General features: G+C 45.1%; 1 protein-coding gene across 2 annotated transcripts in view; it reads right to left on the bottom strand.

Annotated features, from left to right (window-relative positions):
• LOC119401877 (uncharacterized) overlaps positions 1-20,288 on the bottom strand; it is a 61,392-nt gene extending 41,104 nt beyond the window's left edge. For both annotated transcript variants that reach the window (XM_037668883.2, XM_037668885.2), the window contains exons 1-2: positions 20,126-20,288; positions 6,351-6,499 (exon numbers count right to left, since the gene is read on the bottom strand). In XM_037668883.2, the coding sequence (XP_037524811.1) occupies positions 6,351-6,499; positions 20,126-20,189 (213 nt within the window). In that variant the 5' untranslated portion in view covers positions 20,190-20,288. The remainder of the gene's footprint in view (positions 1-6,350; positions 6,500-20,125) is intronic.
• Positions 20,289-20,563: the final 275 nt, after the last annotated feature.

Here is a 20,563-nt window from a genome sequence, read left to right as displayed (position 1 = left end):
GTGGTGCAGAAGATCGTAGTGCCACCGCATATATCAGGACAGGGGCCTCAGGTATTGGTGGTGCAAGCGGCGCAAGAGGTGCGACCGCCTGCCTTATTTCTTGCCTGATTACGTCCGCGAGTGCAGTCACAGGTGGTTGGGATCCTACTGCGTGGAGTTGTCGCAGTTCGTCCCGCACGATACTTCGTATGAAGTCTGCGAGGGCCTGCCTCTCGATGTCAGTTCCAATGGAGCATGCAGTGGCCGTGACGTCGCTGTGTTCGTACTGTGACGACCGCTGCTCGAGACTATGCTCCATCGTGGTTGCCTCACTGATGAAGTCGGCCACAGTTGTAGGTGGATTGCGCACGAGTCCAGCGACAAGCTGTTCTTTCACCCCACGCATCAAGTGCCGCACCTTCTTCTCCTCTGACATGGCAGGGTCTGCACGCCGGAAGTGACGAAGCGTGTCCTCGACAAACATTGAAACTCTCTCGTTCGGCCGCTGATTCCTGCACGAGATGGCTTGTTCATCTCTCTCCTTCCTTTCGGCGTTGCGGTACGCGCCGCGGAGCTGTCGACTAAACTCTTGCCACGTCACAAAGGAGCCCTCGTGGTTCTCGTACCACGTTTTCGCAGAATCTTCTAATGCGAAGTAAACTCTCCGCAGCTTTCGAACATCGTCCCATTCGTTGATGCTGGCAACCTGATCAAAGTGATCGAGCCAGTCATCAACATCTTCGAAAATGTCTCCATGGAATGGTCTTGGTGTCTGTGGCGCATGAAAAACATGCGCGAGAAGAGAACAATGGGCTTCGTTAGTTTGACTCGCCTGGCTCATCGTCGGAGTCGTCATCTTTTCGAGTCTCGATTACAAAGGACCAAATGCGGGGGGTAATACTCGCAGGCTGCGGCTCCTTCTTGCTCTGGGCGATGTAGCTGTCTCCAAGGCGCTAGGAGGGACGGTAGACACTTGGGAGCCATAGTACATGTACCCAGCACCTCCACCAGTAATATGGCGGGCGAAACAAGACAGTCAACCAGGATTCGACGTCTGCCACAGAACCAGAGCAGCAAGAACGTTTTTTTTTTCTTCTTCACACCCAAACGTGTATATGCCACAGCGGGATGGTATGTGTCAATATATAAGTAATAAACAGTTACTAAAGTTGAGGCCGGTGGACCAGCCTTCGTCAGAGTGAATTCAGTTCACGGAAACCGTGCATTTAGAGATGTAGGAAAGCGAGAGGATTGTAGTTGTGGAAGCACCTACAAAATCATTTTGACCGGTTCTCGATGAGTCGCCCCACGAGCGTTCAGGGCTTAAAGTCGGGGGGCCCGGGGGTGCCCAGCCCCCCTTCATTTTTAAGGAGAAGCTTTCCCCCCCCCCCCCCCCGGCAGTCGAACTGTGGCACTGCAGCACCCATTTGACAAGTGGAGTTTATTTTTTTGGCATTAGTGCTTTGCGCGGGGACGTTATACTCGGCGATTTTCCGAATAATGATTTCGTCGCAAATATTTGGTTGATGGGGCGTTTAACAAAACAGAAGAAAACACGTATCGTCGCACTGCTGAATGTAATTCACCGACACACTGAACACCGCATGCAACGCCCCCAGGAACCAGGGGTCACCACCCTGTTCGACAAAGCTTCTTGGCACAGCATACTGTGTCACAAGGCGCCTGAACGTGAAGCTACTTGCTCGTGAATCAGTAATGGTTTACCTCAGTCTCCCTAGTTTAACACTCGATTTCCTTTCTTTTAGTTGTGCATTACAAGTCAGCTGTATTGCCAAAGACGCTTGTATTTTGCCTACTTTTTAGGCAAGAAATAGTGAAAATAAAATATAACAGTGTCGTGCCTGAGGTTCTCAATGCAGTGAGTCAACTAATGTTGTTTACTTTGAGCTCACATATCTTTAAGCCTTCAGATCCCGAGTTATTTCTGAAAAATGGTTCCGAAAACCATTAGGCAGATCTGATGCCTGCGAAGCAGTCAGCGTATAGTGAATGCTGCATTTTTTGGCTTCGACGGAAGCTTTACGAGCTGGACCGAGGCGTTTTTGTAAGTGTAGTAGTTGTTTGCACATCTTGGCTTTACCAGACACGTCGACTACACTGGCGTTTAAAGGGTGGGTAACTTATGGTCTGACGTAAAGATAGCACTCACTTTGAAGCACAGACGCCAGTATTATCGGAAGGAAGTGCACTTTACGGTGCGATGATGCGAATATCATACGTAGCTTTCGTTAGCGTAGCCCTCGTGGTCGAGCAACGCTTCAATATAGCTCGCTGAATCATAGGAATACAAATCTAATGTTTATTAGGTTTCTATAAAAGCGGCGCCAACACTGGAACCACAATTGACGTTAACCCGTCCAGACGTCTGTATCATAGGAGTACAGAAATGTACGTAAAATTTATTGCTTTGTTACAAAATTAGATAGCCAGCACTGGAACGACAATTGACGTTGCACGGACATTACGCCAGTATAGTCTTTTTCCAAAGCAGTTCCAACACGCGGCGTGAATCTATGGTAGAATACACGAATGCTACACAGAATGCTTAGGTTCGATTCCTGATAGGATTCTGATTTTTTCTCTTTGCATTCTTTAGGTCAATATTGCCGATGTCGGGTTTACTTAATGCTCTCGCACTGAAATTACCCAATGTCTGTTCTCGCCGTTCCTGGGAAGATATGAACTCTCAATCACCTGTGGCGCATACACGCTTACCGTATACTGGCATGTGCCACGCGTGTCTGGAGAAAAGGGTTTGATGACGTATGCGACAGGATTTTCACGTTATTCATGTCATGACCAGACAGTCTTATACGTCAAACCCTATTACCTTCCGCTGAAAATTTTGGCCTACACCAAGCTAAGGAGGCGATCACGACAGCACCCAGACGTAGGCGGCTAGATAGATAGATAGATAGATAGATAGATAGATAGATAGATAGATAGATAGATAGATAGATAGATAGATAGATAGATAGATAGATAGATAGATAGATAGATAGATAGATAGATAGAAAGGCTCAAAGTGCCTAGGGTTCACTAAGAAATGCTTCGCATTTGATAATTTCATTTAATGCTTGAATGGATTGCCACATTGAATGAATTCCCGACATACATTCGGAATAATATATGTGCTTGTATACTTGTACAGCATTTATAAGCATTTGTCCAGTTCTATAGAAAGTTTGCTTCACTGCACTGAGATCACCTCAAACACCTCTCTTAACGTTTAATCTATAGCATGTGTATATACAGTGAAATCTCGTTGATATTGATTCTGCATAATACGTTTTTTTATTCCTGGATATATATATATATATATATATATATATATATATATATATATATATATATATATATATATATATATATATATATATATATGCTGCCGCCTTATGAGGGCCCCTCTCCAATGAAGGAAGACTTTAAGCCCTGCTGGAGTTCACGTGTTGTGAACCGTTACACAGATATTTTCTCGAAGACCAAGGCATAAGGGTGTCAGGGGAACGGTTCTGGAAGAGCCCTGCGCAATTTTGTAGGCTCTCACGTTGACAGTGACAACCCCACCCCACCACCACGTGATTTTCATGGTTGTGTGCGATAGTAAAACCACTCTCCGTGCCCATAGAAAGCAGTGGTGCAGTATGCTCGCAGTACTTTACACAAGCGTGGCATGCAGTGCTACTGTATAGCTGCCCTACGTGTCCATTACAAGCAGTGGCAGCCTATATGTCATTATTCGGCCTAGGTAGCATCTAAGCAACAATAGTGGCCTCTAGCTCCTTGAAACAGGGAAACTAAGAGAAAGAGGTAAATTGACAGATACTTTTTTATTTCATTTCATATTTATTTTACACAACCATTATACATAGTTGCCTAGGGGATCGGCGTAAAGGTAAAGAAAGCCTGACAAAGCGCCGATTACCCGCGTACAAACCAGTAAGGAGAATAATCAGTCATACATGACAAAACAATCAAACATCGCAATTTTTTCCGAAATCAAGCCGTTAGACGCAAAAATATGTACATAATTATGATTAACATGCGAAAACATGAAAGGGGGGATAACAATAGGCACACAACGATGCACAACTTCACCTGTGACACCGCCCGTGTAGTGCACCTGCTTTAGTGTACTAAATGAAATCAACAGTATATCTGGCAGACAGACACCTTTCTGGATACGAGTCAACAAAGACGGGTCACAGAGAAATAAAAAAATCTTGAGCCTTCCCGTATCTGGGCATGTCCACCTTCCTGGTCACTTTCTGAATGACCAATATGTTATTATTTTGGAATCGTGTTTTCGAACTCACCACTACAGCGAAGTTCGTGAGTGCTATCTTATAGACAAGTTTAATACCATTACATCGGGTATCAATGAAACTATTGGCAAGCTCCCATGCTCAACTGCTAGTTAGAAGATATGCGTTACGAGGAAGTCCTTTTCTATTTACATGCGATGGAATTTTTCGCACGAAGAAGCTTAAACATATTTATTGATTTATTTACTCTTTGACGCATTAATTCGTTCATTATTATTTATTTTTTGATATTCATAATCAAGTATGTAATTTATTATAGCAATATATCGATAGACCGTTTCACCACTGCATGCCACGTTTGTGCAAAGTAATACAGATATATAGCACCACTACTTGCAGTGGAAACGTAGAGTGGCTTTACAGTAGTATTGCATGCCATGCTTGTGCAATTTACTATGGGTATATTGCATCACTGCTTTCATTAAGCACGTAGAGTGGCTTTTCAATATTATTACACACAACTATAACAATTCCTCGGGAGTGGGAGTGGGGCCGTCAGTGACCCCGCGAGAGCCTACAAAATTGCGCAGGGCTCTTCCAGAACTGGTCCCCTGGCAACCATATGCCTTGTGCATCGGAAAGTGTATGTAATGGTGTACAATACAGCTCTCTCGTGGCGCGACTCATCGACAACAGGCCAAGCTGATTTTATGGGTGCTTCCAGAAATACCGGCTAAACGCGTGACGTGGCACGTAATCTTTGCACGAGGTGGCAGCAGCGTTCGTGCGTTGTCTTGTGGTGCAAGTGTTGAAGCGGTACTTAGTGCTGCAGAAGTGGAGGTCTGGCAGCCGCTCCGCCAGAACCTTGCATGGGAGAAGGAGGAGGGGTGGTACGGTCAAGCCGTGAGGCTCCCGATCAGTATTGCCATGAAATAGAAAACGGCAAGGCACATCTGATCAACCAGGTGACATAGCTCAAAAGCCTCGAATGTGTCGTCATAGTCAAAAACAGCGCAAAATGAACACACATACACACAGGACTACCTCTGTCACAGGACTAACAAAGGATTACTGAGTCTTGTCCATGTTTTTTAGCTGTTTTTGAATATGAACGCTTGCCAACTGACACGTATTCACACGTCATTTCATCTAGTCATTTCATCTAGTCATTTCCCAAAGCAAGTGGTTATGGCGCTCGACTGCTGACCCGAAGGTCACCTGATCGAATCCCGGCCAAGGAGGCTGCGTTTTCGATGGAGGCGAAAATGTCAGAGGCCCGTGTACTTAGATTTAGGTTCACGTTAAAGAACCCCAGGTGGCCGGAATTTCCGGAGCCCTCCACTACGGCGTCTCTCATAATCATATCGTGGTTTTGGGACGTTAAACCCGAGATATTATTAGTGTGTTCGCTTTTAGAATATTTTACATTTAGAGAGTTCATGATGCATCTTACGCTTTATTTACGCTGTAATATTACGCTTGTGGGTTGCAGTGAAATAGCAACACAGGACACGGCCACTAGTCAGTACTCTGTAAGCCTCACCTATTATTCTTATTTATTATTCAGCGCGCACAACTACGCGGCTACACTTGATAATGCCTCAGGGAAGCCCGCTAATGTACCATCTCTGCAGGAAATTCCTCGGTTAATATTGCCAGGTTCAGCTACCAGATTATACCTGTCCGGAGCAGGTCGCACCAATGTGCTACAAAACAGCGACTAGCTAATTGAATCAAAATACTCAAACTACAAATATGGAAATATGCCCAAGAGAAAAAGGTTCAACAATCAAGTTACTTTTCCCGGTATGTTTACGCCTACTTTATGAGAACATATGAACGTAGTGCACTAATTACACTTATAAAAGTGGTGATGATAGCACCCAGTGTTTCGCATTGAAATTACAAATGTCTCGTTGTGACAGACGTTAGCATCAGAACAGATATTGTGAATGCAAAAATACTAATTAACAGTTTTATTATCAATACCATATGGTAATCAGTAGAAATTCGCCAATCACTTGGGTATTCTTACGGTTGTCGAGCTGACAGATGCGTATATTACCAGCCTTACATCATACTTACCATTTGAAATATTTTTTCAAATGCCTTGTACATTTTGTTTATCTTCTCTGTGCTGTCGCTAGTCTCGCTGTCCAATGTTGTATTGTCGTGGAGAATCCTGGCGTATACCGTTATTCCCTCCCCAATTGGCGTCTGAGGCTTAAACGTCCCTGTAAGCAAACGCCAATGCACAATAAATAATCTTTATCTTTCCACCATGCATTTACTTTAGCCTCCTTGTCACTGTTCAGCTGACATGAAATTCCGCTGCATTCTGGACGATAGAGTTCTATTGCAGCAGGTACGAACGTCGGATGTTCAACTTGGTGGAATTACGGCCAATATTACCTAGAAATTCTGTACGGTAAAATAAATAGCACGGCCAGAAGAATTGGGTTGCCTTCCGTACATTGTGTTCACCTTCTGATGTCCAATCTTTGAAGAAGGATAGATTCATTTTTACACAGAAATAATTCATTCATCCATCCTGTCGCTAACGGATGATTAGTGTGGAGCAAGGGACAGGGCGGTCAGTAAGACATCTGAAAACCTACATAAGCTTTACAAGAGTGTGAAGTTGGGATGAGTGCTTATGCATAACTGCTCACGTAGCGCAAAACTTTGATACAGGACAAGAGAAGGGACGAAGACGAGCGCTCGATGAAACGAACGTCAACATAAGCTTGTGTTTGGTTTACCCTGCAGTGAATTATATTTCATAAGAACATAAGGAGCTACCCGCGCAAGCACGCTTCTTTCTTGCAAGCAAATGTTCTTATTTATGGCCACTGTTTAGGCTGACATACGTGTGGGGTGCTCTAGTCCCCCACCCCTCTCTCGCCTCGCGACGCCGACGCTGGCAGCGTCTGCTAGCGAGTTTCTTGAATGAAAAAAACCGACTGCTCGCGCTGCACAACTGTTCACTGACCACCCCGTATATATAGGCACTAGATTTTGACCTCCAAGGTAGTGCCTGCGTGAGATTTCTCCTGTGCGTGATTAAACAATAAAAATTCACAGCGTACATGTAAAATTAAAGGAAGCTGTAAGTCGCCTTGACTCTCATCGACCCTTTAGTATAAATGCGCCCTATCTCACGTCGTTGATGATGTACTGGTTAGAATTCACGGAAGATTCACATACGGCGCGTGTCAATGGTGGAAGGCAATCGTTCGATTTAGTGCGGCGACGTACGCTAGGGGTACCGTTGTAATGAAGGGACCACGTAAACCAACAGTACAATAAAAGTTTGATGTTTAATATATACACGGTATTTCTCACGTGTTTACTTGATCATGCACTGGGCGAATTACTCGGAGTATTAACGGTTTACCGAAGATTCCTTCCGGAGCTGCGCCCCACTCATCATCATTCACCCCGTGGATATGCTGTGGATTTTCTCCCCTGGTTTCCCGCAACATTATTGTTGTAAATAAATCAAGAAAGCAAGAAACAAAGGTATTCAGTCCCGTTGAAGCTTAAGCAGAGGGATGCGATTTGAGATATTTCCGGTTTATGATTCGGCTCTTGCTGCATGGGAGGTCAAAGAGCTGATTAATATGACGAATGAGACGGTGTACCGCCATGACATTTTTCACTGCAGCTTCTCATTTTCTGCGGGTGCCCGAAGAGAACCATCGAGGAGCGATTTCGAAGGCTGCATAATTTAATTGCGAAAGCTTGGAGGACGCTTCAGCTTCGCCTTCCAGAGTACAACGCGATAGCATAATCGAGCCCCGTTAGCATTGCCTTCACAATCGCTAGCCTGGCTTCGCTTCTCGGTGGACACATCAAACGTGGTGCAAGGAACGGAACGTGTGCGCGCGTATTGTTGGACGTTTCAAATTATAAGGTGCGTTTACTGCAAGTGCAGTAGTGAAGTGCCGAGTACGCCGTAACTCTGCCTTTCGCGAATTGGCAAAATACCCTCAACACGTCCGTAAGGCAACACGCACACCTCCGCACTTTGTTGATGCTTTTTCTGACAGCGATGAATAATTATGCCCGACCACTTTTTAATAGGTGGGCCTACCACACACTAGCTGCGCAATACACGTCCTGAAGCCTGGAATGATTCTACTCTTCTGCCACGAAAAATGACATCCATTAAGCATATTCCTCATAATATACGACATTCATAATCGTGTCTTTTTTTTGTTTGAACCAGTTTGAAGCGCTGGAGTGGTTCTGTGTTAGAACAACTGGCTGTCATGCAGATGGCCTAGTTTTGATAATATTCGCCTGTGCTTCTGCACTTCTGCGCTGCGTGCTCCTCATCATTACCATGAGATAGCCTGGGTTCAAATCCCACTGGAACCGATTTTTATTATTTATGTGTTGCCATCTATCTCGAATCTTTGTACATGAGTAGCACCGATATTTCGGTCACGAACAACGACGCTGACACCGCAATTTCTCCGACACGGACTATTTGGCGTTGGGATGCCCACGAGAGCAAAGGCCCTCTCTGGAAAGCCAATGAACTTTCTTGACAGGACGTGGTTTCTGAGCTTGTTAACATCGTTAATATGCTCGGGCAAGAGAAAGAAGACATCGACTAACATCACCCAAAAAGCGTGCGTTCTCTATAATCAGTCTTGAATGTGTTTGATGTTTACTTCAAGAATTATATAATAGAACGCCAGTTTATATCATCTATAGTCGCACGAACAAGAGTCACTTTCACTTTGGATATGTATTTTCCACTACAGTAGCCGTTGAAATCAATTGTACTAAGCATCGTACAGTTGTGGATAGAAAAAATGAAGCCCTGTAAATGTGAATCGAGGTTCCGATCGGAAACTGACAATTTATCCGAAGCGTGTTAATCATTTAAAGGTTTCAATACTCACCCTATAGTGCATCGTTTGAAGCAACTCAACAAGAACTAATTATCAGCGCGCTCTTTTTTAATAAACATGGTGCAAAAAGGTGGCTTCCACCATAACCTTGCCCATTTCAGAGGCGGGGCATCCTTGCTTGCAATAAAATATATTGCGATGAAACAAGTTCGGCTTGGAATAATGAAGGAACATGTGGAATGTTGGATCATGTGGGAGACGTTAAATCATGTCTATTTGCCGGAGCACTTCAATCTACAACACTCTCGTTGCAGAAGAATATTTCTATGATATTTTGCATTTTGCACTTTTTGCTTACACATGTTTTGCTGGACAGCTTTGCTTGCACAGCTTTGCTGGAGACACTACCATGTTAGACGATCGTTGGACGGGCCGCGTTCGAGGACCAACATCAAGGGTATTTTTTACAGCCAAAAATGAAGGCATGCGTGCTTTTCCAGCCTAATAGTTTATTCTTTTTATGCAAGTGTTGAAGCTGACAAATGGCAGAATAATTAGATAATTAGTTACAGGCTAATTAACATTACTTACTGAAACTCACGCAGAACAACACATTCCTTCGTTTTCTTTCTTGGAATGTAATAGTAAGCGTCTTGAAATGCGCCATGCGAATTTGGCGCTTTGAAGGGGCTAAGCTTCATATAGGAAAGTTTCTCTAGATATGTGGTATGCAGCCGAGTGGCACGCGCAGGCACACTGCACGTACAATACAGTCACAGCTGCAGTTGATGCAGACGCGTTACAGTTGTTATGCTTATACTTGTGCATTATGACGGAGAACGCACGCACGTTTCACGAAACTGTCTGTATGTGTAGGAGGGGTTCTTGACAGTTCTTGAGCAAGGTCATCATCACCGTGATCAGTGAGCACCAGCATCTGGGCCGGACTTGTTATCGGATTCGTTCTTGATCGCGGCTACGAGGGGTCTAATTGTAGTGAAGTGCGAAGTATAGTGCAGCTGGTGGAAGTCCTAGATGCATGTTACGATGAAATGATCTATGATGCCTTCTGTCCTGGACATGGCAGCGAGGTCTTTTGAGGTCGTGTCTACATCCAAGCCGTCTTTCAACCAGTAAAAGGACCAGGCATTGTTGGGTCTTGATAAGTCAATGTTGAAGTCACCGGTATTGATGAGAGGCCTCGTTCTCTCGGCAGGTTTATTGTAGGGAAGCATTCACCCCGGTTTTTTTGTAATCCACGTAGTTCACGTTGCGGACCACGTGGACGAGTAGATGGTAGTTGAGCGTCTTCCAGGGGTGTTCTGTCTTCAGTTCCCTCACATTCCTTGCGTCGGCCGCGGTGGTGTTGCGGTTATGGTGCTGGGCTGCTTCCCTGAAGGTCGCGTGTTCGATCTCGGCCGCGGCTGTCGCATTTCGATGGAGGCAAAATGCTAGATGCCCGTGTACTATGTGATCTCGGTGCACTTTAAAGAATACCAGATGGTCAGAACTTCCGGAGCCCTTCGCTATGGCATCTTCCATAATCATATCGCGCTTTTAGGGCATAAAACCCCAAAAATTATTATTATTATTATTATTATTATTATTATTATTATTATTATTATTATTATTATTATTATTATTATTATTATTATTATTATTATTATTATTATTATTATTATTATCACTTTCCTTTCGTGTCAATGTGTGTGTTCGCCGTTACTGTGTTGGTCGGGACTGTATACCGGTGGCACACACCCGCATAACATCAATTCTGGTATGCGGGTATGTGCCACATGTGACTGAGAGAAAGGGTTTCATGACGTACGCGACAGGTATTTTGCCTTATTCATGTCATGACCAGTGAAATGTGTTCTTCATAAACTGATCCCCTGCTATGCCAATTTTGGTATGTTACAATTATGGAGACGACCAGGAGAGTGCCAGGACGTAGCCGGCTAGATAGATAGATAGATAGATAGATAGATAGATAGATAGATAGATAGATAGATAGATAGATAGATAGATAGATAGATAGATAGATAGATAGAAGCGGCCAACGTGCCCGAGGTTCGCTAAGAAATGCTTCGCATTTAATACACTGTGAGGTACTCACTATGCTGTAAATTATCATAATTTTCGTGAAGGAGGGAAGCACCCACTATTCCATTGTTCGTCATTCTGCGGAGAACCGTGGCACCCGCTACACATCTGAAAGGCGTTATATGCACTGTTTTGATGCTGTGCCTGATGACGATGAAGCACTAGGGCTGAGCCCTTTGTATAAGGCTGCAAGCCTTCAACGACCCACTCGATGCGCAATTCGCATTCTGGGACGTCTGGTTACAGAATTCACGTTTTGTGACGCCTGATTGTTATTTTACCCTTCTACCACGCTATATTACATATGGTAATGTGATTCCTTCCCGACATGGAGCCTGTATAGGGTCTTTTAACACGAAAGTGTTTTATGCCGGGATCCACGTGACGTATTTCCGTCACGGAAATGACGTCGAAAAAATATACACAATCAGATGGCAAAGTAAAAAAGGTACCGCCAACGGGCATCGAACCCACGACCGCTCGGTCCGCATCAACAGATGCCGGGCACGCTATCCACTGCGCCACGGTCTTTTTTTTTCTTTTTTTCTTTCATGGTACTTATTCAACATAGGATAGCACTTGCAAGCAATTGAATACAGACAAAGAACTAATATGTTGATTATGCTCTTATCGCAACACAATGACGAACAGAAGGCACTACAGAATTCGCAATCACCTCTATAGCGGATACATCACGTAACTGACTTTCCAATTGTATGCTAGAACAGCGGTAAGGATAAGCACCTCACCAATGCCGTATACCATTCTGGTTGATATTCCATTTGCTCGTAGACATCTCTTAGCTGAGTGACCAACCTAATGAAGTGGGCTGTTGAGGAAACTATCGGCTCTGCGTTTCTCTGCAACATGCGCGTCTTCCACAGACTATGCATTCCAATGAGAAGAAACATGTCGAATGGTATGTCATTAAAACTCGCTGGCAAGAGATATCGCACGGAATGGAAATTTAGCACAAAATATTTTTGAAGAGTTCGTTGGAGCACATCCCAAAATAAGATTGCATCTCTGCAGCCTATAAAACAATGTTCAATTGTTTCTGGCACATCACACAGAGGACAATCTACGGACGACACAAAAATGTCTCTTGATCGGAGCCAAGTCTTCACAGGCAAGGTCTCTGAATGTAATTTAAAAAAGAATGTTTTTGTCGATGGTGTCAGCGGCATTTTACGTACTCGATCTAGGACATCATGTCCTGGCAGTCCCAAGTATTTTGCACGATATAGCGGTGGCGGAAACAGCATCGTTATTAAATCTCTGTAAAGATGTTTGCGGGATACACAGCACAAATATTCATTTGAAAACCTAACTGTGACAAAACGAACAGATAAATAAACTTCTCGCATATATCCCCACAAACGTGGTCGTGGAGAAGAATCAGATGAAACTACTAGATCAGACAGCACATTTACCAGATTTACCTGCAAGAATGCTCGAATAATAGGGTGAGAAACGTCGCCGAAAAAGAAGTAGCGAGATACAATTTGCCACACCTACAGATGTACTAGACCTAGCCCACCTGCACTAACTGGTCTGAATAGATTGTCTCGTCTCATGGATTCATATGTTGATGACCATATAAATGTTGCAAATTTACGGTGAAAGCTCTGAATATGCGATCTAGCACAATGCAGCACTTGTAGTACGTAGAAAAGTTTTGTAGCCAAAAACTTGTTGCACGTTTCCGCTTTACCGAGAATTGAAAGGTTATGTGGTATGAAAGATTTAGCATAACGCTCAAGGCCTGCCACCCTATCTTTCCGGTAGTGTGAGCTTGACTTGTGTGCACTTAGTGGAACACCTAGATATTTTGGCGGCACTACAGGCCACTCAATACCGGCAAACTGATCAGGTGTAGATCCCCATGACCCAAACCACAAACCTCAACTCTTAGAATAGTTTGTTATAATAATTGTTCTTCCCGCCTAATAGCGAACGGTCGTCTCTCGCAGCCTATATCTATCAGCTCTTCTGTTAAGCAGGGATGTCCTATATCGCCGCTCCTTTTTTCTCTATACTTAGAACCGATGTGCTTGCGTATTATTCAGTCACACAATATTCACGGTTACAGACTGCTAGAGAATGAAGTTAAAGTTTTAGCATATGCAGATGACATTGCCTTTTTTTGTATTGACAAACCCAGCATTGAAAGGATTGTTGATGTAGTAGAACAATTTGGTAGCGTCTCAGGAGCACAGGTGCACTGCGCCACGGTCACAGACTCTGGAGGCTTTACGAACGCGCCTTTTATATCTACCACTCTCCCGGTCGGCTGGGTGGTGTTGACCTCTGGGAGTGGTAAGGTAAAGTAATTCGTCATTGCTGTGGCCTCCGCGACTAGCACCTGCAACGCGTTTACGCGTCCGTCCCATTCGGCGCGTTTTCAATAGAAGTTGAATTTTGTCAATGCATTAACACACCGCGAGGTGGCGACCTTTGCCCAAGCGTCGTAAAAGCGTCGGCCTCGCTCAGCATCACGCTAATACAAACCAAATACACCATCTCCCGCTAAAGGGGACCATGAGCCGATGCGAAGCCGGAGCACTTGCACGATCGCGTTCCGTTGGTGTTCGTTGGGTTATGCTACGACCTCGCGTCGTGGAACGCGAAGAGGGACGCTACGCGCGTCGTATGTTCAATCTAAACTGGCCGTTAATTCTCATAGGGCGAGCGGGGAACGCAGTCGACAGGCGGGCGAGAGGGGGGCAGCGTAGGAGAGGAGAGAGAAGGGGAGGGGACGCGCATGCGCTCGAGCTCATCACGGCGTTGTGCAGGAGAGAATTTCGGCATATCTAGCCCGCGTTTCAGAGGAAGAGTGGAAAAGGGGAGGGGAGAGGGGAAGTGGAGAGGGGTATGGGAGAGGGCGAGGAGATGGGAGAGGGCGAGGGGAGATGGAGAGGGAGCGGGGAGATGGAGAGGGAGAGGGGAGAGGGAGAGGGGGAAGGGAAGAGGGTGAGTGGAGAGAGGGAAGGGGAGAGGGGATGGTGAGGGGAGTGGAGAGGAGGTGTGTGGGGAGGGTATGCGTATGCGCAGTAAGGGTGGTCACGCCGCACACCACCACCACCACCACCACCGGATTGAGCTCCGCCTTAAGGTGGCGGTTCCACTACCACCATCTTGCCAATAGTTCGAAAAACGACAACAGACGACGCCACTCATCCACGTTTGCAGAAAGCGAGAAAATTGCGCGCGCAAGTATGGTCAGCGTCGCCTCGCGCGTGTTTTATATGTTATATGTCGCTCTAGGTGACGGTAATCGGCCGACAAAAAGCAAGGAGCACAAACGCGGACGGCGTCTTTCACCTACAATCGGGGCCAACTGTTGGCGTCGTTTCAACGACATGACGATAAGTGGCCCAGTTTGTAAGGACAAACGCTCGCTTCCTATTGCAGCCCTTGAGAAAGGACAGCGCAGCGTCTAAATACAATCGCTTGAGAACAAAAGAAAAAAAACGCACACACACGCACACTGGTGCGTACAACAGCGTGCACTTACACACGCACACACACACGCTCTCACCCACACGCACGCGCTACGCTCTCACTAACGCACTCACTCACATAATATAATGTGCCTCAGTGAAATAGTATTGAACAAAACATCAATCCAACGCTTCGCAGCGTTTCAGTGGAATTGCACGGCCGCTACTAAAACAATCATTTTGGTTCATTTTAGCGACCGTGCCAGTGACTTTTATAGCATCGCGCGAGCGCATGTCTTTTGTGTGTGTGTGGGGGGGGGGGGGGTGTGGGGGGGGGGGCGTGCTTTTGCTTATTACAATTGGAGGAGGAAAAAATGGACAGACAGATTTCAGCAAATTATAATTCGAGAGTTATCTGCGAAATTTCATCCTCTCAAACTGCAATAAACGGTTACCAAAATAAAGTACATCTTGATGATCAGTTGAACACATGACTACCACTAATTACCGGAGTTAGAACCTCCTAGAACACATGCTTCTGCCAGCGAGACGTCTGACAATGAATGCGTTTGCGTGAGGAAGAAGACAATGATTTTTCCATGTGAGGCATAATTTTTTTTCTCTTGGGAACAGTAATAAACCAAGATGGTTTGTGCGTTCGAGGGCAAGACACCCCGTTATTTTCGTCTCTTTGTTCTCATTTGTAACATTTCGCGACGCTGTGCAGGCGCGTTCGTGGTCGTCTCGCACGAGCGTTTACAACGATGAAAGCCAGGCGCAAGACGCGCGTAGTCACACATGCTGCTGACTGAACTTCTTGTATAGCTTCCACAGCGTTGCATATATTGTATGAAACTGAGTATAGGTACATCGGCCAGCGTAGGCGTGCACACGAGGGGGCTGGGTGCCCGCCCCCCCCCCTCCTTGGGAGGGAGAGAATACAACATTTATTGGTAGAAATAAGTCGCTATTGGGGGTGGGCCTCCTAGTCCGGAAGACCATTGGCTCTTGCCGCCGCCCGGGCACGACGGTCGACGAGGGCTTGTTGCTGCACTGGGTCAGAGCTGGACAGGGTCGCCTTGGGGGCTTACATGACCGGTCATGTAGGCTTTTACAGAATCCAATTTTTATTTATGCTTGTTCTATAAAAGCATGAATACACTTATTTGTTGTGGAAAGCTGTGGTTTTTCCTTTATTTTGACTTACAGGCACCATCGACAAGTTTTCCATTTAGGTTGCCGCGAAAGTTTTTCAACAAAATGTTCTTCAGTAGCATATGTATCGGCACTATTTTGTTCATGTGGCCACTCTCACGTGCGTCTAAGTCAGGTTATTCTTCGTTGACCAGACATTGCACTGTCCGCCTTGTACTTTGCTACGCACTAGTTGTTATCCGATCATTAGTAGTAGTTCTGGCTACGCAGCAAGCCGCTTTACGACAAAGTAGCAGTGCGCAACAGCGTTATCCCCACTAGGTAGAGTAGTCCTCCTCAGTCGAACTGTTTCCTGACACCGTAGCGCTCATTAGTGGCAAAGACAGTGATCGCCTTATCCGAAGTGAGTGCGTCTTTTCACAAAGCACAATATAACTTTTCCAGGGTCCCGTACATTGAATATTCTGCCACGTTGACTAGAACGTTCTGCATCTTCAACAAAGTCTCGCTTCTGTCGCATCGTTGCAACTAGGATGTAATTACCTGATTGGGTACAACTTACCACTACTGGTCAGTGGAAGTTGTCGGCACAGTGCTCGACAGGCATACTTTGAAAATTCCGGCAATGACAAGCTTTCATACGTTCACCATCGTGTCCCCTTTGAAGCGGCGCTACATACGTATCATTCACACGGCATGCCAGCGTCCTTCCTTTCACAATTTCGAACCTCACAGGCACGAAAACACTCAAAGGAACGCGCAAAACACGAGCAGCTGAACCACAAAGAGATGCACATTACTAAAGACGTGCCGGGGAACACTAGAACGCGTGACGAACGCGCAATCTTCCTGCATACCGAAACCATTTGCCGCTTGATGAGACCGCCCCACCTGCTGACGTGGGGCGAGTGGAAAGGGTTTATCACTAAGCCCTCCTCCTTTTACGGTTGGCGTTTGTTACGCGCGGCGACTAGACTTAGCTAGTGAAGGAAACTATGAGGCCTGGAGATATAATTCATGCCTGTTCTACCCGTTTTATTATGTTTAATTGCGCCACTTTTGGCGAACGCTTGAACTCGCATAAAGCAACTTGATGTTTCATTTCATAGATGGAGCTACCACCAAAAAACGCCTGTGAGACTTATGATTCATTGAAAATATTTTGTTTGAAGCACTGAGTGGTCAAGTTAGTGAGCACAAGTAGATAAAAGACACAATATGCATCTACTAATGTGCAATACTCGTTGGCAATTAGCGTCTAAAAGAAAAAAAAAGCGAGTTTCTACGGGACTGGTCAGCAGGAAAATTACGTAAATTCACTGCTGTCTTGCAGGTTCCCTAATAAAGATAAAGGAATTTTCTCTTCATAGAATCATAGAAAAGGCCTTGCTTCTTCATTATGTAGAAGTTCTCAGTATCAGCTTGTATAGTTTTGTCGCTTCATCGGTAATGCGTGACCAAGTACAGCCATAAACTGCCGCATTGACACAATAATAATTCATCAAGTTTTCGTCAGAACACAAAGCAACTTCGCGTGGAAAATAAGTGTAATGTAGTCTACGTAGCCACTAAATATTATCGTTCTGCTTTGAAAATTATAAAAGATATTCTCACATAAACGTTTAATATTTCGCCCATTTTCATTGGAGCGTAAATAAATTACTAATTACTTTATGGCTAATATCTCTTCATAGAAACCTTGAATAGCACTTCTTCTAAAGGCACGGTAAATTTGGTCTTGTTATGTTCAACAGTTTCGCCGTACTGGCAGTACAACGGAGGCTTGTACAACGAAAATGCCTTTTGTTGCTCACATTATTTTCATTGCTATTAGGTAACGCTTCCGAACAGGCATTAACACCAGGTGTCATTAGAAAGCGGAGATCATAAGCTTTCTGAATTATTACAATTAATATTTATTTGTCAAGCGCAGAGAGCACAGTGCGTCTGCAAACAATGCGTAAAATGCGGAGGGGGGTTCGCCGGAGTGGGACCGCCACCTTAAACAGCTCTGCGACGCGCGCCTGCCTCACCTGGCTGTAACACCGCGTTCCATGCTCACGCGCTCGCCCCGAGAAAAATCGCGGCCGGGCAACCGGGGCGGCACGACGCGCTTTGCGTTTCCCTCTAGTCCGCCCGTGGTGTTCAATCACATTTTAACATGCCGCGGGATGGCGACCAAGTTCTGCGTCCAATATGCGACCCTCTTCTGGCTATCACACCTCGTTCTCTGATTACGCTTTCACCGTTAACTACTACAGCTACCACAAGGGTTTGTTTAATCATTTAACATGTACGTTAGTCGTCGGGATGGATATGTACCACCAATCATCAAAGTGGGTACATACACGTTAAACAGCACCATTAGCTGCTAGACATCAATATACATTGTGCAAACTCTCTTACATGAATGTACAGTAAACATTCAGTTACTTCTGTGAGGGCACGCTTTACTTTCGTGTTATTCCGATTTCTATGACGGAGGGATCAACCGTGTTTTTTTTTTTTTTTTGCAAAGGAGTTTCAAGCACTGCGGTAGAATACTGGGCTCCCACACAGAGGACCCCGTCGGAAACCCGCTCCATCGAGAATACTTTTTTCTTATTATTTTTTCCTATTTAGCGTGATAGCGGTTACGGACACCGGCGGCAGCGGAACTTGGGCACCAAAAACGGCTGTTGTTGAGATCTTCTATCAGCTTTCACTGTAAAACAAGGTCAGGTGTTTCAAGGCATTGTTCCAATCTGACTGAATTGAAAACCGTTCAAGAGGGACCGAAACATTTGGACAGTTGAGTAGTTTTAAGTACCTCCTAATTTAGAATAATTGAGCATTATTGTACAATTCCTTGACGATCAGTTAGCGTTAATGGAGGCATCCAGTGTGTTAAAGTGGGCTTGTTGGTGGATGTTGAATGGCCGGTTTGCTGAGGGCGAGGAAGGACAAGAACACAAGATGGACGCAAAGGGCCCAGTCGAAGCGCTTTCTTTCACATCAGGAGGATCATATGGCGGCGTATATGCCACGGTTGTTACGCACGCGACGAATGGTATGTGAAAAGCAAGAACCATACTCTCAGATCACGCATCAGCTGAAATGAGACAAATACGGACAGAGAGATCGCTCTGTATCATGACGACACAACGTAATCGTATTGTAGAAGCACTGATAGTCTCGTCTAGATACGTATCATGTGAGAGGCAGGAATCAGGAAACATAGGCAAGCACGTTTTGCAAAAACATACAGCCTTCTGACGTCGTACTTGACTTTGGAATCGCGGGCGATAACGTCAGCATCCTTCGTGGTACGCTGATGGAACATTCAGAGCAAATGAAGAGTATCACGTTGACGTCAAGGAAGTGATATGGAGTTGGTGAACTAGGTTACCTCATGATCTTTGATTTTATGTGAACTACTGCTTGTGACGACGTTTAAGCACTATATTCAGGGAGGAGAGCCAACCACACTAATGGGTTAAGCAAAGGCACAAATATCCAGTCTCCGATTAGCTGTCTCAGGGATTTTGTGGTCGCATTCCTAGACACTAGAACTTTTAGTTTGACAGCCACTAGCAGCCATATACATAATGATATTTTGCAATAAATAGTACCATATCATTAAAATTATACAGACGAGGCATGCCTTAGTATTGCAATTTACTCAATCTTGAAAATGACCCCACAAATTGCATGTAGGACGCTTGAAATTTGCCTTCCCGAGTGGAAGGCGATAGCATAATTGAGCCCCGTTCGCATCGTCTCAGTATTCATTTGACACCTTGGCTTATCGGCCGCGAGGAGAGGAGCGTCCGTGCGTGTTGTACTGGCCATTTAAACTCTCCTGGAAGGTGTACTGCAAGTAAAGTGGGCAAGTGGCCACCATTCCATATATCACACTTTTGTGAATTATCGAAATACCCGCTACGCGTCGGCAAGGCAATGCGCCCACCTACGCAGCTAACACATTGTTTATTCCATGGTTGTTGATCTTGATGAATTATGCTTGAAATCTTCGAGATGCATGGTTTTAAACCACCCAGTCTTTGCACTTAACGTCAGCAAAGACACGTAGTTATGACAGATCTTCCAAATGAGGACTGATCATGCATAGTACTTACTGCTGAATGTTTTCAAAAGCGCAGCCGTATACTGTACGACATCGCTCCTCATTGACTGCATCAGGGTTTCGCTGCTCTACTACTTCACCAGTGAGCGCTTACTTGATAATGTAATGCCACAGCCAGGGAGCCATCAAAATGCGCCTGTCATTCCGCAATGCGACAGAATAACTTACTTGAATATGTAAGTGTTCCGGCGGCCGTCATCATGAGACATACGCGCAGTAGAAAGCTGGACATGGTTGTCACGAAATCACTTATACTGACACGATTGGGTGTCCTGAAGGCGTGTGGTCAATCTATTTCTACTTATAATTTACACGACTGCACCGTGCTGCTTCACACATCAAGATGACTCATAAGTTATCTACGCTTAAAAAGACATGTTCTCCGAATTTAGTGGTCTTCATCTCGAAAGGTCAGGTCATAAAATGATTGAAGTGGATCATTGTTTTAGTTTACAATAAACGACACAGAAGCGGGTGTCAGAACAGATGGTTTTTTTCAATGCCGGCTTGAACGCTTCGAAACCGTTTAACATTTCGGCTAAATAAGTCAGTCTGTCCACGTCTTCTTACAGAGTGAGTTTTCCTGCATGCGAGGCAGTCTTCCGT

Source organism: Rhipicephalus sanguineus, chromosome 8 (genome assembly GCF_013339695.2).
Source record: "Rhipicephalus sanguineus isolate Rsan-2018 chromosome 8, BIME_Rsan_1.4, whole genome shotgun sequence".
Lineage (NCBI taxonomy): Eukaryota > Metazoa > Arthropoda > Arachnida > Ixodida > Ixodidae > Rhipicephalus > Rhipicephalus sanguineus.
The sequence above is the reverse complement of the archived record's forward strand: the minus strand, read 5'-3'. Positions and strand labels throughout refer to the sequence as shown.